Source organism: Chironomus tepperi, unplaced genomic scaffold, assembly GCF_022539635.2.
Source record: "Chironomus tepperi strain 1889 unplaced genomic scaffold, CSIRO-AGI_Ctep_v1 contig_472, whole genome shotgun sequence".
Classification (NCBI taxonomy): domain Eukaryota; kingdom Metazoa; phylum Arthropoda; class Insecta; order Diptera; family Chironomidae; genus Chironomus; species Chironomus tepperi.
The window spans coordinates 67,538-82,655 of NW_027226594.1; the positions used below are offsets into that span (position 1 = coordinate 67,538).

Sequence of the window (15,118 nt, forward strand, 5' to 3'; positions counted from 1 at the left end):
TATTATGATTATGATTATTGCGTATGGGTTCATTTATACTATTCATGATATGGTGTTACAATTTGCTGGATCATTCAGTTTCATGTGTTTTCGTGAGGTGACTTCAAATGTGCTTTGGTCTTTGGTTTTTCATATGAGTTTGGTTTTGGTCTTATTCTTGGAAATTTTAATGTTGAATGATTATCAATTAATTGGAATAATCCCGAGAAGCCCATAGTGTTTGCTTTGGCACTGCTAAGTCGCCATATTGATTATTAGACGCAAAATTGCCATGACAGCAACGTAACATTAGAAAAATATGTTAGAACTAGTCATCAACTGGATATTAAATTGCCATCAAGTGGACATTAACCTGCCATTAACTAGTTATAACTTACCATCGTCCACTTGGCTGTATTAACGGTCAGACGAAAAGTTGCTTTGTCGGCATCTTAACGCCTGATTTTTAACCCATTTTTACGGCAAAAATGCGGTTTTCTTCATTGTGCTTCTTGAGATTAAGGAATTAAATAATTTGGATCCCTCATAAGAAGGAACTTCCGTTATAGTTGATTTCCATCAATTTTACGACCAATATCACAATTCACTGCATTGCTCCGCTCTTGATTAAGGATTTAAATACTTTCATATTGCATCATAAGATTGAAATTTCAACCATATCTCTTCCGATGCATAATAGTATTATATTCCACAACAGCCGCACATCATCTGTCGATTCATTAATTTTCTTAGAAATAATGTCCATTGCAGGCCTATTGTGCAATTTTGAATTGAGGTTAGACCATTTGTCTTGTTTCGAAATGATTATTGAGATTATTGATATTTGTGTGAATCGATGAATTGCTTTGATGCATTGTCAGTGTTGTTTAGTTATGGAATTATGGTGGAATTTTAGGATGTTTGTTGCCACGGAAAGCATAATTCAATGATTGATCCTAAAATATTGTTAATTTTATATTTCCTGAGTATTTTTGATAGGTTCGAATAGCTGTTGTAATCATTTCAATTATAATTTCAAATTTGCAATGCAATTTACCCAAAAAATTCAGAAAATGAAGTCATTTGAACTTGAATGTTCACCTTTAACTCACTTTGCACTTCCATTAAGTTGTCACTACTTTTATTTTTAAAATTTTTCCTAACAAATTTCCATTTTTTCAAATTAAAAAAGCACCAGCGTTGACAGCATCTTTCCCAATTGTTATTATCCAGAAATCAATGTTTACAAAAAAAACTTTCTGATTTTATTTGCGTATGTGTCACCTACAATCTACATTTTTATGTGCGTCAGACGCTGCCAACAAATTTTTTAATTTTGTGTGAACTGGAAAAAGTTCCAAAAAAACAAAAATTTTATTTATTTTTAATATGTTTTTGCAAAAAAAAAATTAATAATTTAAGTTGAAAGGAAGTATGGAGGTTGAAATAAATTTTCGTACAGCAAAATGCTTTTACCGAAGGTTAAATAACATCATTCGGATGAGAATTTCCAGTTGTAGACTGTGCTGTCCACTGCTGTCGTTTGGTTTATTTATAAATTTTATTTGAAAATTTTCCAGTAAACACACTTGATTCAATTTACATTTTCCATCATCATATTGAGTAGATTATTGAGATGCAGTGAGGTGGTTCCTTGTGGGAATTTCGGACAAATTTGAATTGAGATTTGAATTGAGAATTCAAGCAAATTCTTCAAATCTATTGAAAGCAATCAAATTAAAATTCCAAAAAAGTCAAAATTAGAAAATTCTGACGAAATTCACCACAAGGATGATCAATATCCATTAAATACATCTCAATAAAATTCAATCGTTAAACATTTAAAAACCTCAAATTTCATTACTTTTTCAATTTTCAATCATTTTACAGGGCAAATATGGTCAGCCACGCAAGTAGCTTTGGACAGCAACATGGAAACTCGATGACATCAAATCAGTCAGAGATTGTAGATCAAATGCAGGTGAAAGTTAATGAATTATGCATGAAAATAGATGTACTGGAACAGGAATTGGAGAGGAAAATTGGAGCTGTTGATCGTAAGTTCTTTTAAAGCATTTTTACACCTCATTTATTTCATTCACGTTAAAGTCAAAAGACTCTCTCTCTCGACAAATTAATTCACTACGTCTATTTTTGAATTCTAAATTTAAATTATTTTCGTGATTGATTTTTAGTCGTTGTTGTCGATATAAAGAAAAAATTCTATTGCTATAGCGACGCAATCTTCTTATTTCGTATCGCGTTTATAAATAAATGAAGAATAGAAAAGAAAAACAAAAGAAAAATGCAGATCAAAAGTCAATTAGGATTCATTCATATGAAAAAAACGCATTTTATGGTCAATGAACGAATAAGTTCGATGAGATTTGGTTCTAAATTTGGATTTATTGATGCGATTGTTAGAAAGTTCGTGAAATTTGCTACAATTTAACGAATTTTAAGGATTTGAAGTAATTTTGTAAACAAAAGCAAAACAAAATAGCGAAATTTTGTCACTTCGAGAAGTTTTTCGTAAAATTTGAAGTCAATTTGCATGTTTTAGTGATAAAAACTGCATAATATTATGTAAAAATGTGGCAACCATTCAAATTACACACCAAGAATTCTAGAAATGCAAAATATTTCAAGAATTTTGCAATATTTCAAGAATTTCGCTCAAAATATTCATTTTCCCAGCCAATCAAACCATCCAATCACTACAAATCGAAGCTAACAAGAATTTTTCATTCATCTACGACAATCAGTCTCTTCTTATTCCTCCTTTATTTCAATGCCATTACTTGATTATTGATTTTACTCTATTAGTAAATAGAAAAAGCAACATCAACTAAGCGAAAGCTTCATTGTGTATCTCACATTGTTTACACAAACTCGTGATTTTCATTTTATAACGCGGATTATCGTGAAAAAGAGCGTCAAACGACTCAAAGTGTTGATAAAGACAAACAATGAATATTTTTTAAATGAATTAATTATTAATCAATTTTCATTCAAACATTACTGAAGCGTAGAATATTGTCGAATGTGTGAAATTTGAACAGCAAATTAAGACATAGAAAAAAAAACTTTTTGTTCTTCTTCGACTTTTTTCGTCATCGAATCCCATCGATCTCATTCTCCCGCCCTTTTTTTAATTATTATTCTGTGACAATTGAATGATAATTTCAATTAAAAAAGTCGATGGGTTCGAACGAGAGTCGAGATTCTGTGACAAGTATTTTTATCAAATTTTTTATTGATCTAATTATTCATCTCATTCATTTCTTACTTGTTATTATCTTGACTATATTTAATCTATCACAACGCACATTGTCATATTATTCAACAAAAAAAGGCCTTCAATCGGAATTAGAGTCAGCAAACAAGGAAGGAGAATGTGTAAGACAGAGATTAAGATATCAAAATGATCAATTAGAACGAGTCAAAGAGAAGCATGAAACAGATATTACTGAAGAGCACAAGAAAAATGGTGAGTTAAATTTTTAATTTAATAAATATTTATTTTTGATTTTAGTTAAAAATTGCGCATCGAGATGGATTTAGAAGGATTTTGTAAATAGTTTAAACAGTTTATTTAAAGAAGAGATTTACTAAACTATAAATTAACGAATATAATGAAGAGAAAATAAATATTTGAGTGAGTTTGGACTAATTTTGAGTGGATAGATTATGAACCGAGATGGTTTTGTAAATTGCCATAAATTTTCGGTATTTGTGTAGAAGCGATGAGCTGAATTTTTAGTGATTTATGAAGCTGTTGGTAGAAGATTGTTAAAAAAAAGAGAAATTATCTGTGAATTATGACGAATTTATATGACCTTAAGCTACAAGAAGCTACGAATTGCGTTTAGATTAGCTGAAGATTCTTGTGACTTTAAGAGAAAACTTCAAAAGTTGCTAATAGCAAATTTTGCTATCTCAAACAGCACATAATGTTCGCAAGGCATCCCTATGTCGCCGTATAATCGGGATCGCAGTGCCTCCGCCTATCGCTCCGAGTAGATACACATCGCGTCTTTGTTTACTAACAATATGACGCAAAGTGAGTCAAGGTGGCTCGGTGACGGAATGATTTCGTACTTCGGTACCTTATTATTGTAATATCAACCAAGCGGTCATAGGATTCGAGACTCGGCAAGAGAAACTTTTTGTCCTGTCCATTTTCGAATCATATGAAGTGCAATGCGGCTTACTCACGCTTTCTTTGTAAGTAATGGACAGTAATGTCTTCAAAGAGAGATTCTGAGCCCACTATAAACTGAATATCTACCGAGTGCAGTGGTCTGACGCACCCTCAATCGTTTAATAATCATTATCCGAGAAACGCCTTAGCACAGCTCTGGATTTCAATGATCTGATTATTGCTAAAAGTTTTTTTGATGCAAAGTTGTCCTGAAAGCAATATGACGGCTAATTTTGACCCATTATTACAAAAAATGAGGTTCAACACATTGTATTGCTAAAGTTTATTAACCTTTTCGTATCTACTTTTTAATGATCCACTAATAATATTAAATAGCTAAAAACCAGACTCAATTTACTTGCCAATTTCAATGTACCAGAATAGATACAGTGTAATGATAACAAAATGAATAAATCACGTATAATAAATTCACCTCAAAATAGCCCAATCCAAAAATATCTACCTTAAGCTGACAAAAGCCTTCTAAAACCACCCGAAATAAAAAGAGAATCTAACAAGACAGCCATTAAAGAAATGATAAATCTATGATAATATATTCATGACATAAATTCTTCTTTTCCGCATTTTTCTTTCTTTTTTTTCATGTCCACTCGCAAATTTTCAAACAGTAATGTTGGAGAAGCAATATAAAGATAGTGTAGCGAAGCTACAAAAAATGCAAAATCTAGCAAGTAATCTAAATGTTCAATTAGCTCAAGCCTCTGTGGACATTGAGAAGCTTAGACAAGAGCGTGATGAGCTTTTGGATAAGTTGACCGTACAGGAGAAGCTATTACGTGATATTCTTGAGACGGCAATGGAGGAACGTGAACAAACAGCAGCAAAATGGAAACATGAATTTGAGCAATTGCGCAACGTTAATTGTTCACGTGAGGAGACACTTATGGAGGATTGTGAATGGAAATTGCGACAAATGATGAAGCAATTAAAGGAAAAAATCGATAAAGTTGAAAAAGAGAAGCTTTCATTGAAGGATCAAGCACAAGTTGATAGACAAACAATACGATCTCAACGTGATGAAATTAGAAGCTTAAAGGCCACAGAAAAAGAAGCAAATCAATTAAGGGGACTGACAAATGATCAAAAAGATTCAATTTCGACAATGAAAAAGAGTATGGATGATTTAAAACAAGAATTAGAAGCGACCAAGAAGAAATTACAAACCGAAATTGATAGTTGTTTGCAAATAAAGCGTGACTGTTCATAGTAAGTGATAATGTTAATGTGGCAGGGGATGGGAAGAGTCATTGTTACTTTTTTTCCTTACCTTTCCTACTTTTCATCCTCCAATATCTTCAATCATCTGTTGAACAGTCCCAAATCCTGTTTTATTGATTGATGATCTTCTTAATACCTACTCGACCTAATCTTTTGAATATTCTATTGTCCACTTTTTTATTCCTTTTCTTCATATTCTTACCCAAAAGTCATTTTTTATTCCATCCCTTGACTCAATTGTACTTGAATTTCCATTTTCACTATTATTAATGCCGTCATTCGAATATGAAAATTTATATTATTGTTATTTCGTTCCAGTCAATTGAGTGAACGAGAGCGTTCAGCTGCAAATCGTATAGAAATAGCACGTGGTGAGGTTGCCATGGAATGGGAGAATAGATTAATGGAAGAAATGAATCGATTAAAAATTGAACTTGAGCAATGTCATTTAGAGGATCGTAATATTGCTTTAAATGAATTAAAGGGACAACATCTTTTGGAGAATCAAGCATTGGTGACCAAATATAAGCGACGTGAGGAGCAATTAGGGGAAGAAGTAAGTAAATCCAACGCTTAATGTCCAATCTATTTTCTTTTTTTTTTTTTGTTTCGGTATTTATGGGGTTTCGGTTTGTTGATTGAGCACTAAGACCGAGTTATCGTCTCTAGAGTGCCTGATTTACAGACACAATTCTTCAATAAAGTCCACAATTCCTCATATTTATCCACAATTCCTTTCTATTTCTAGATTGCGACACTCAAGTTACAATTAGAAGTAAAGCAGTCAGATTTAGTGGCTTTAGAGTCGAAGGCCGATATCCAATTGGCAGAACATCGAGCATATATAGAACGTCGTGAGCGGGATCATCAAAAAGAATTGGACAAGCTGCAAATGGAAATTGAGCGGCAGCTGCGACTTCACTCAGATTTAATTGGTAAGATTATTACATTAAATGTAGAAGTAATGGAGATGGAAATGCTTTATAAAAAAGAAGCATCTCAAGCAATGAGCGAATGAAAAAAGACAAAAACATAAAAAAAAATCCTAATTAAATGCTTATTTGACATTGCAGAGGAAATTAAAGACGAACACAAACGTGAAAAGGAGCAAATTAAAGCGAGCTTTTATAGATCCCTGGAACAAATTAAGGAAGAGTTTGCGAACGAAATTACTTTAGCAACGGAAACACTGCAAGCGAAGCACAAAAAGGAGATGGGTATGAATTTTAAAAAACTTTTTTATAAGAACTTTTGATTATAAATTATATCACCATATAATTTTTTGCTCATTCCATTCTCATTTACACACTACGTACTGGCACAGAAGAGCTATAATTTTTCTTTTGAAGAACTTTTTTTTATTGGAAAGTGATTTTAATGCAATGTTCATTTTGGGTTGATTGAAGAAATTGGAATAAAATTGGTAAAAGTCATTTACTTACTATTTTACTTTCTGGGTTCATGGGGGCCCATTGCAGCGTTTAGAGAACGTCTGTAGACAGCTCAATCTTTCGATAATTTCGACCGGTTCAGGATGTTGAGAACTATAGCGTCCTTATCTGCACTTTTCGTAGCTATGAGATGTTTAACGAGGGTCGGCTCGCTAGACCTCATGCTCATTTTGGGTTGATGGAAGAATTTGGAAAAAAAATGCTAAAAATTATCGAAAATGGTCAAAAAACATCAAAATATTAGATTTTTAATCAAAAAATTGATGATAAACATGCTTTTGCTACTTTTTTAAATATTTTTGCATATTTTTCAAGTCCTAATGACTCTTAATTCAGAAATTATCAGCAAAACACTTTTCGAAGTGAAAAAAAAATTCCACGTGGTTGACTCTTGAGTCTTGACTAAACTAATTTATGTCTTAACTACAATTTTAAATTATTATGAACGTTATAAATATCTTCAAAAGTTCTTAACAGAGATTGAAGTCGCTTAAGTCGGCGGCTAAAAGCGAAAAAGTTTAGCCAGCTTAGCTAAGCCGATTTATAGCCGCCGCCGACTAAAAAGTCAGCGGCTTCGATCTCTGATTCTTAAACATAATAAAAATCGCTCTAAATTCAACTTTTACTAACTTTTTGTCTAAATTTCTTTACTTTTTCGTTCACAAAAACAAACAACGAAACACACACGAAAAATAAAAAAAAAATATTATAGAAGAGCAATGGAAACAGTTGGTACATGAGAAGGAAAGTGCCTTACACGCTGCTGAAAATAGGCTCAGAATAAAGATGGAGGATGCAGATAATAAATTGAGGTAAGAAAAACTTTCTCTTTTATTCTTCCTTTTTTAGCGCATTTTTGAAATTTTTTTTCAAAAAGGTAGCTTATTCAAGCACTTTGTTCGGCTGGGTATTGAGATCTCGAAAACCAGACATCGTAGAGAGCTCTGGTTTGTCTTATTAGCTCCGTACTGTTGTTTTATTGCGGGCAAATGCATTTAAAAGTTTCAAATCATAGCATAAATACTATAATTAACTATTTTTCATTTTCATTTACAACAACAACAAAAACAACAACACGTTTTTTCATTGTTTTACAGTGTTTTTCAATGTTTGTCAATGTTTTTACAGTGTTTACTGAACAATGTTTGAATTTTTTTTGACCGTTATGAGGTTTGAATTATGAAAATCCGTTAAATGATGAAATTCTTAAATTTTTGGAAGTTTTATATGGATCTTGTTTTTAAGATCTGGAAGTGACCTGGATCTTACTGGATCTTGGTTTTTAGGTCTGGAAGTGACCTGGAGTAAGAACTGGATCTTATTTTTGAGCTCAGAAGTGACTTATTAATCAATTACTGATCGCTGGGACAAAAATGCGCTGAAGTCACTCGATAAGAACGAGTACTTTTGTAATTTTTTTTGTTCCCCTTCTGTCCCACGTTTCATGCTCGCCCTCTCCCAATCTTTTAAAAAAAAAAATAAAATTTATTTGTTAAAGGTAGAAAACTGTAGTATAGATGTAATGGTTAAAGTATAAAATTAAAGTATTTTCATGCCTATTTGTTCCTTAGATCAATCTAACTAACTGGTAGAGTAGACCGCCCTAAAGTAATAATAGAAAGTAAATTTCTTAGTAAATTCTTTTGTCGTAAATAAAAAAAATTTCTTTATTTACTTTTCTTCCTTAATTCCTTTCATCTCTGTCTTTTTTGTTGTTTACCATCGTCATGATTCCTACAAAGCCGAGTTGCATAGAACTTTATGGGATGATCTTTGTTTGACGATATTAAAAAGGGAAAGTCAGGGGGAAATTCCTTTTAATATTTACTTTGAGATTTTTAAGAAGATCAAGCTGTATTAGTTGAGCATTTAGCTAGTTTACTTGACATTTAGTCATATATGTAGTCTTTTAAATGAATTTTGCCTCTTTTTTACAATAATTTTAGCAAATTTGAAGTTTAGAAAATATTCAGGTTTAGTATAAATTAGAAAAAACTTTTTGAGGTGATTTAAACAATTTCAAATGGGATGATATTGTGTCTTTATTAATTGGTCGTGTCATGACTAAAGAGTTGAGTCTTGAATAATGGGTTGAGTCTTGACTAAAGGGTCATGTCTTGACTAAAGTATTATGTCTCGACTAGTGACTTAACTAGATATATTATCACCTTTTACCCCTTCAACCTCACAATAATTCCTCCAATCTCCCTCCAACAACTCGGTCATCCACACCAACATTATCTCTTTTCTTTCTGTTCTTTTTCATATCATCTACACCAAAAAAAATATCACTAAATGTTAATTGTGTGTACAGTTCTGTTAAGACGAATCATCAACGACACATAAAAGATTTAAAAGATCAATTCGATATCGAAAGAAGTCGATTGGAGACGCGCGATGCCACAAATGCAAGTGAAATAAGCACTTTACACAGAAAATGCATTTGCCTTACAAAGCTGTAAGTACTTTTTACAAAACATCTGGTCTCCACCTTAATAACCCAGAAAAATCAGATAATAATAACAGAATAATAATGAAAATTTTTTAACAATAATTCTTTTGTTTATAATTTGTACTGATATTTTTAAACTTAATATACAGTTCTATTTTTGTATTGTGTACTAATGACTTGTCGTTTAAATTCTTCATACTGATGTTCACACCGTGATCTATGACTTTTGACATTTGTCAAGTTAATCGAGACATTTGACTGGCTGCAAATGGAGAAGTTCGCAATATCTGCAGAGCTGTTTTTTGCACTTACTAAATTGACACAATAAATATTATTCAACTGACGTAGAATCAAGTGATGCACGGTGTGAATGTCAGTACACAACTCTTCCACAAACATCCATCCTCCAATCTCATTAATCTTAATATTTATCTGTTATGTCTTTCAGTTTTGAGGAAATGCGAATAAGATACGAACGACGAGATCCAAGACCTGAAGATATTCGACGAATTGATGAGCTCAAAACTGTTGTTGATTCACAAGAGCAAGACATTTATCATCTAACAGAGCAATTACGTGAATTACAATTACAATTACAATCACAACAACAACAGCAGTTACAAAATCAGCAAAATAATCAAATTAATCAACAAAATTCCAATCAATCAAATAAGAATCGTAATCGAGGGAAGAATAATAAAAATAATCGAGGTAATAACAATGGAAATTTAAATAATGTTCAACAAATGAGACAAAATCAAGAGCAGGAACAGTCACAAAATACGATAAATGATAGTGAACAGCAACAGCACCTAGAAAATGAACTACCACCACCACCACCACCAACATCATCACCGACAGCAAGTCAACAACGTATGAGACCTCCACCCCTCATAAAAACCGTGATATATGAAGAGGAAAATGAGGATGAACTATATGAGGAGCAGTTGCGCGAGGAACGCGAACGTCAAAGTGAATCAATTCCAATTCCACTACATCATAATAATAATTTTACAGTTGAACTTTCACCGGAAAGTCCCGATCATTTGAAACATAATAATGGTCATTTAGAGGAAATATCGGAAGCACTTATTGTACACGAACATGAAATTAGAAATCAACGTGTAATTCCATCACCAACTCCAGATGATTTAAAGAATCAGGAAATTGCTATTGAAGTTATTTCAACAATTGAGCCATCACACATTCAAATTATACCTGTGGAAAATGGAATTGATCTCGGACTTGATTAAGATTTTTTTATGATTTAAACAAATTCAACTGTTGGTTCCTTTACGTCTCTTTTTTGGTTTTTTTATCAAACTTCTTTTTTTGTTGTCACTTGATTTATTTTCCGATTCACTGAATCTTCACTTAAATTTGTCGTAGAATTATTTTAAAGAAAAAATTGATGAAGATCTTTAAGTTAGTGAATTTTATTCTGCAATTTGTAAAGGTATCGACTCTGTTTGTGAGGGATCATTTGAGGTTTTGTTAGGATTAAAGTTAGATTATTCAAAAATTATCAGAGCAGCAGAAAGCGGAGAACCGCATTTCTCAACAAATTAGCCGTCACGGAGTCTATATGGTGACTTTCTGTCTTACCATTAATACGGCAAAATACCGATGCAATAGGGAACACGCTGTGCTGTTCGGGTTAACTAGAGCTCGAAGTCGACTCAGATTTTGAATATACTCGAGTCAACTCAAATCGGCTCATAAGTCAACTTAAATCGGCTCAAAAGTCAACTTAAGTCGGCTCGGGTCCATACAAAATCTGAGTCGACTTCGAGCTCTGGAATTAAATTTAAATTATTAAATTGTTATACTTTTCGCCGTAAATAGTCCAAAATCAGCCGTCTCGATGCCGTCAGGACAACTTCTCGTCATACTGTTAATACGCTTAGGAAGCGGTGCCCCAATAATCACGCACTGACGCTATGCTGTTCGGTTAGCTTACTCAGTGGACCTATTAAGCCCAATACTTTGAAAAAGTTGATCAAATATTGAAATTTCAATTCATCTTTAAAATCCCCAAATAATATTCATAAATATCTAAAATTTCCACTAAACTCACTTCAATAATCAAACCCACAAAGCTGAAATTCATACGAGTGAAATTCATATGAATAATATCAGATAATGTCACGAACGTTTGCAAGTATATTGAACCACAAATTTTTTTATTTATAGGCAAGAGTTGTAGTGAAACTTAATATTCAATATTTGACAACACAGTTTGAAGTTCAACGACTGAGATTCTCGTTATATTAATCTAATTATAACAGTTGCTTACACACAACATCCACAAATAAGCAAATATCACATATGATAGAAGTTTTTTCGTCTTTGATGTCATACATTCAAGTAATTTACAACAAGTCTGTACCAAACACTTTTGAAACTGCCGAAGAAAAACTTTTACTAAAAAGCCACAATTTTCTTGAAAGAAATTTTTAAACTTTTTCTACACAAAACTTGAGGTGATCCTTTAAAGATGAGTTGATGGTACTTAAAAAATTATTCTGTCTTATGCTGGCTGTTTCTCTTCCCCAAAACTTGCAGTTTTTTTCTTATTACTATTATTATCATTAACTACATTTTTTTTGTATCTCGACTTATAGTAAACTTTTTTGTATGATATTGAACTTAAATTTGTTATTTAAAAGAAAATGATGACTCAAAAATGAAATAATAAAAATCTAAATATATATTAAATGTTTATTGTTTGGATGGGGATTGGGGGTAGTTTATGTTGATATTTGAAGATTGTATTGGAATTATCCCGAGCAGCACATTGCAGCGATTCGGATTTTTCGTCATACATAATTCGTTCATAACAATTGTGATCTATAGCCTTGCGTAGCCTTGCATAGTCTTGCCTCGTTATTAGTCAAAATCAGTCTTCACGGGACTGTCTGGACTGCTTTTTACATATCTTACTGTTAATACAGCGACTTGGAATTTGGTATCGGCAATTGGCAGACGGAAGCCAGTGATTGAGTCAGCTTTAGGAGACGTCTAAGGGAGGTCAGGGTTCACAATTGATCTGTACTATTTGGGATGTTTTTCAGCAGTTTTGACCATCGGGGCAGCCTTGCGCTTATCTTACCGTTAATACAGCGACTTGGCATTTTAAATCGATGTTTGGTGGATGAAAGCTGGCAATAGAGTCAGCGATGAGGGAGGTCATTAGTCACAATTAATCTGTACGGCTAGTGAAACAACCAAACGATTCGGCGGCATTTGGTTTCGGTTGGTAATTGGAAAATGGAAACCAGCAATACAGCCAGCTTTAGAAGACTTATAAAGGATGTTATGGATAGCAACGACCAACGAAGCAAGCAAATCACTTCAGCGACTTACCGGTGCCCTAGCAAACACATTGCACTGTTCGGGACATTTTTCAGCAATTTTTATAACCCCAAAATTAAATTTTCAGACATTTCTCAAACAAAATTAAATTTTTAAGGATTCTAAGTCCCAAATCCAATCATTAATAATTCAACAACCCAAAGATTCATCCACTTTAATTCATCTCACCCCTCCAGACCTTTATCCACATGTTTTTACTGTTGTTTAACGAAAAAATAATAATAAATCGTCAAAGAGACTAAAAGATGACGACACTAAATTGGCCAATTAAAAATTAAATAGCGTTGAATTTTTCTTGTTTCTTTATCCATCTCCCCGAAAATAAGGAAAAAAGATAAATTTCTCCATGTGGGGTAGAATAATAAGTTATCTTGAACAATAATAAACATACAATAATGTAAAATGAAAGTCAGTTTTGTTGTATAATTTTTATTTTCTTCATTCGCATTGTTTTCTCGTATTTAAAGGAAGTAAGTCAAATGAAAAATGAATGAGATTTGGGTGGATGCTTTCTGTCTCGTGAGGATGGAAACGCATTCTTCGAATTCGGAGAAGACTTTGGTTGAGTTTGAAGGTTTTACTCGAGTAGAAGAAGTTTGGTAATCGATTTTAGATCTGGCATGAAGTTGGTAAGACTCTGGTAAAGCTATGGTGGTCTGGGGCTTGATTTTTGAATGATTAGCTATTATTATATATTGAATGATATTCCAAATCATGAAGAGTTTAAAACTTCACAGTTTAATTAAAATACGTACCAGAAATTGGTTAATCGATCAAAAATCTTGTTCCAAAATGGCGAGACGGATTCGATTCGAATTTAGCACTATTCGAGAGTCACACTAGTCTGATGCCAAATATTGGATCGATTTAGCAGCTTGTGCTATTCGGGGTAGATTGATTTTCATACGGAAGCAAGCGATAGAGCCAGCTTCAAGCGTCATCTGAGAGAACCCATAGATCACAGTTGATCTGTATGGTCAGTGAAGTAAGCAAGTAAGTACGGATTTTCATGTGTCCGGCCTTATTCATTCAATTGTTGACATTACAGTCTGTAGTCTGCAAATGTTGCCGTGAACTTCATTTACAACTCAAGTGGTTAAAAAAAGTAACAACTTAACCTAAACAAAGCAACTTTAATGACATCACTATAACTAAGTCCTAAAGTGTCAACATGTGGCATCCTCGAGTAACTTTAGCACACTCAGCATAGAAAATTAATAAAAAAAACTCAAAAAAAAAAGTTTTACTGTCCTTCCAAACTCCAAACTGTCACCCATTTTCACCAAAACTCAGTTTCCACCAAAAAAAAATAAAAATTTTAAAGAGTATTTCAAATACACAAAAAACAGCATGTTTACAGCTTTTCAGATTCGACCCCATTGCCATCTTTTGTCTCAACATTTCTTTTCTTCGTCTTTTTTTTTGTGGTATTTTTATTATTTTATATCGTAATTAACTTGACGCCATCTCTATCTATATATAATATTGGAACGATGTAGAAAAAAAAAGAAAATTTTCATCCATCGCTGTGGAACATACACACAGAAGATGAACAATAAGGCACATTCCGGGGGACCTATTAACAATATCTTTGAAACTGAATATAAAAAAAGAATAAAGTCACGCGATGGAAAAACAAAACAACAATGAAAGAGGATGGAAGAAATTTGTTCATTTTTCTATTATTTCAAGTTGGAAATTAGGAGCACGATTTGACAATAGGACGCGACATAGATATGAATAGTAAATGTGTTATGAATTGTAGAATTTAAGGCACAAATTTTTTTGTTTTCAAAAGTGATTATTAAATGAAATGGAGTAGAAGATATTAAGGGTAAGATGTAAATTTGGTGATATTTGATGATTTTTGGTCTTATTTTGAGCTTAAGTTTGGCTAGATGCGAGCTTTGGATAGTTATAGTTTTAGGAATTTTGTGGTTTGAGATTTTTAAGCTCAAGTTTAATTTATTCGTCTTTATTTTAGGTGAAGTTAGACTAATTGCGAACTATGGCTAGTTAAAGCGTTAGGAACTATGGTTCAAGAGACTTCAAAGCTCAAGCTCATGAATACGCCTTAAATTGGGAGTCAGATTACGATGTTGTCTTCAGCATGTGACAAATACCTTCAGTTATAGTCTTTATGATTCCAAAATATGAGAATTCGTCCTACAAAGTTTAGATCAAGAGTGTGGATATGGCCAATCATATTTCAATCAATTTTGATCAGTTTAACATCCTTCAATTGAAACTTTTGATGGTTTTGTGAGCATTACAGTATCTTGATTCCATAGTCCTGGTCAGAGTTGACAATTCTCTGAAGTGGAGGCACCTCTAATGGACAATGAATGAGTCAACTTGTTTTTGGAATCCGAACTCTTTTTGACGTGCTTTTTTATTTTTTCGTCTGTTCTACAAAAA

General features: G+C 32.7%; 1 protein-coding gene across 5 annotated transcripts in view; it reads left to right on the plus strand.

Annotated features, from left to right (window-relative positions):
* Nucleotides 1–12,043, plus strand: part of LOC139099516 (putative leucine-rich repeat-containing protein DDB_G0290503) — a 32,947-nt gene extending 20,904 nt beyond the window's left edge. For all 5 annotated transcript variants that reach the window (XM_070651997.1, XM_070651992.1, XM_070651993.1 and 2 more), the window contains exons 3-11: nt 1,870–2,036; nt 3,335–3,469; nt 4,813–5,410; nt 5,741–5,978; nt 6,171–6,357; nt 6,496–6,639; nt 7,586–7,685; nt 9,188–9,331; nt 9,774–12,043. In XM_070651997.1, the coding sequence (XP_070508098.1) occupies nt 1,870–2,036; nt 3,335–3,469; nt 4,813–5,410; nt 5,741–5,978; nt 6,171–6,357; nt 6,496–6,639; nt 7,586–7,685; nt 9,188–9,331; nt 9,774–10,578 (2,518 nt within the window). In that variant the 3' untranslated portion in view covers nt 10,579–12,043. The remainder of the gene's footprint in view (nt 1–1,869; nt 2,037–3,334; nt 3,470–4,812; nt 5,411–5,740; nt 5,979–6,170; nt 6,358–6,495; nt 6,640–7,585; nt 7,686–9,187; nt 9,332–9,773) is intronic.
* The last annotated feature ends 3,075 nt before the right edge of the window (nt 12,044–15,118 follow it).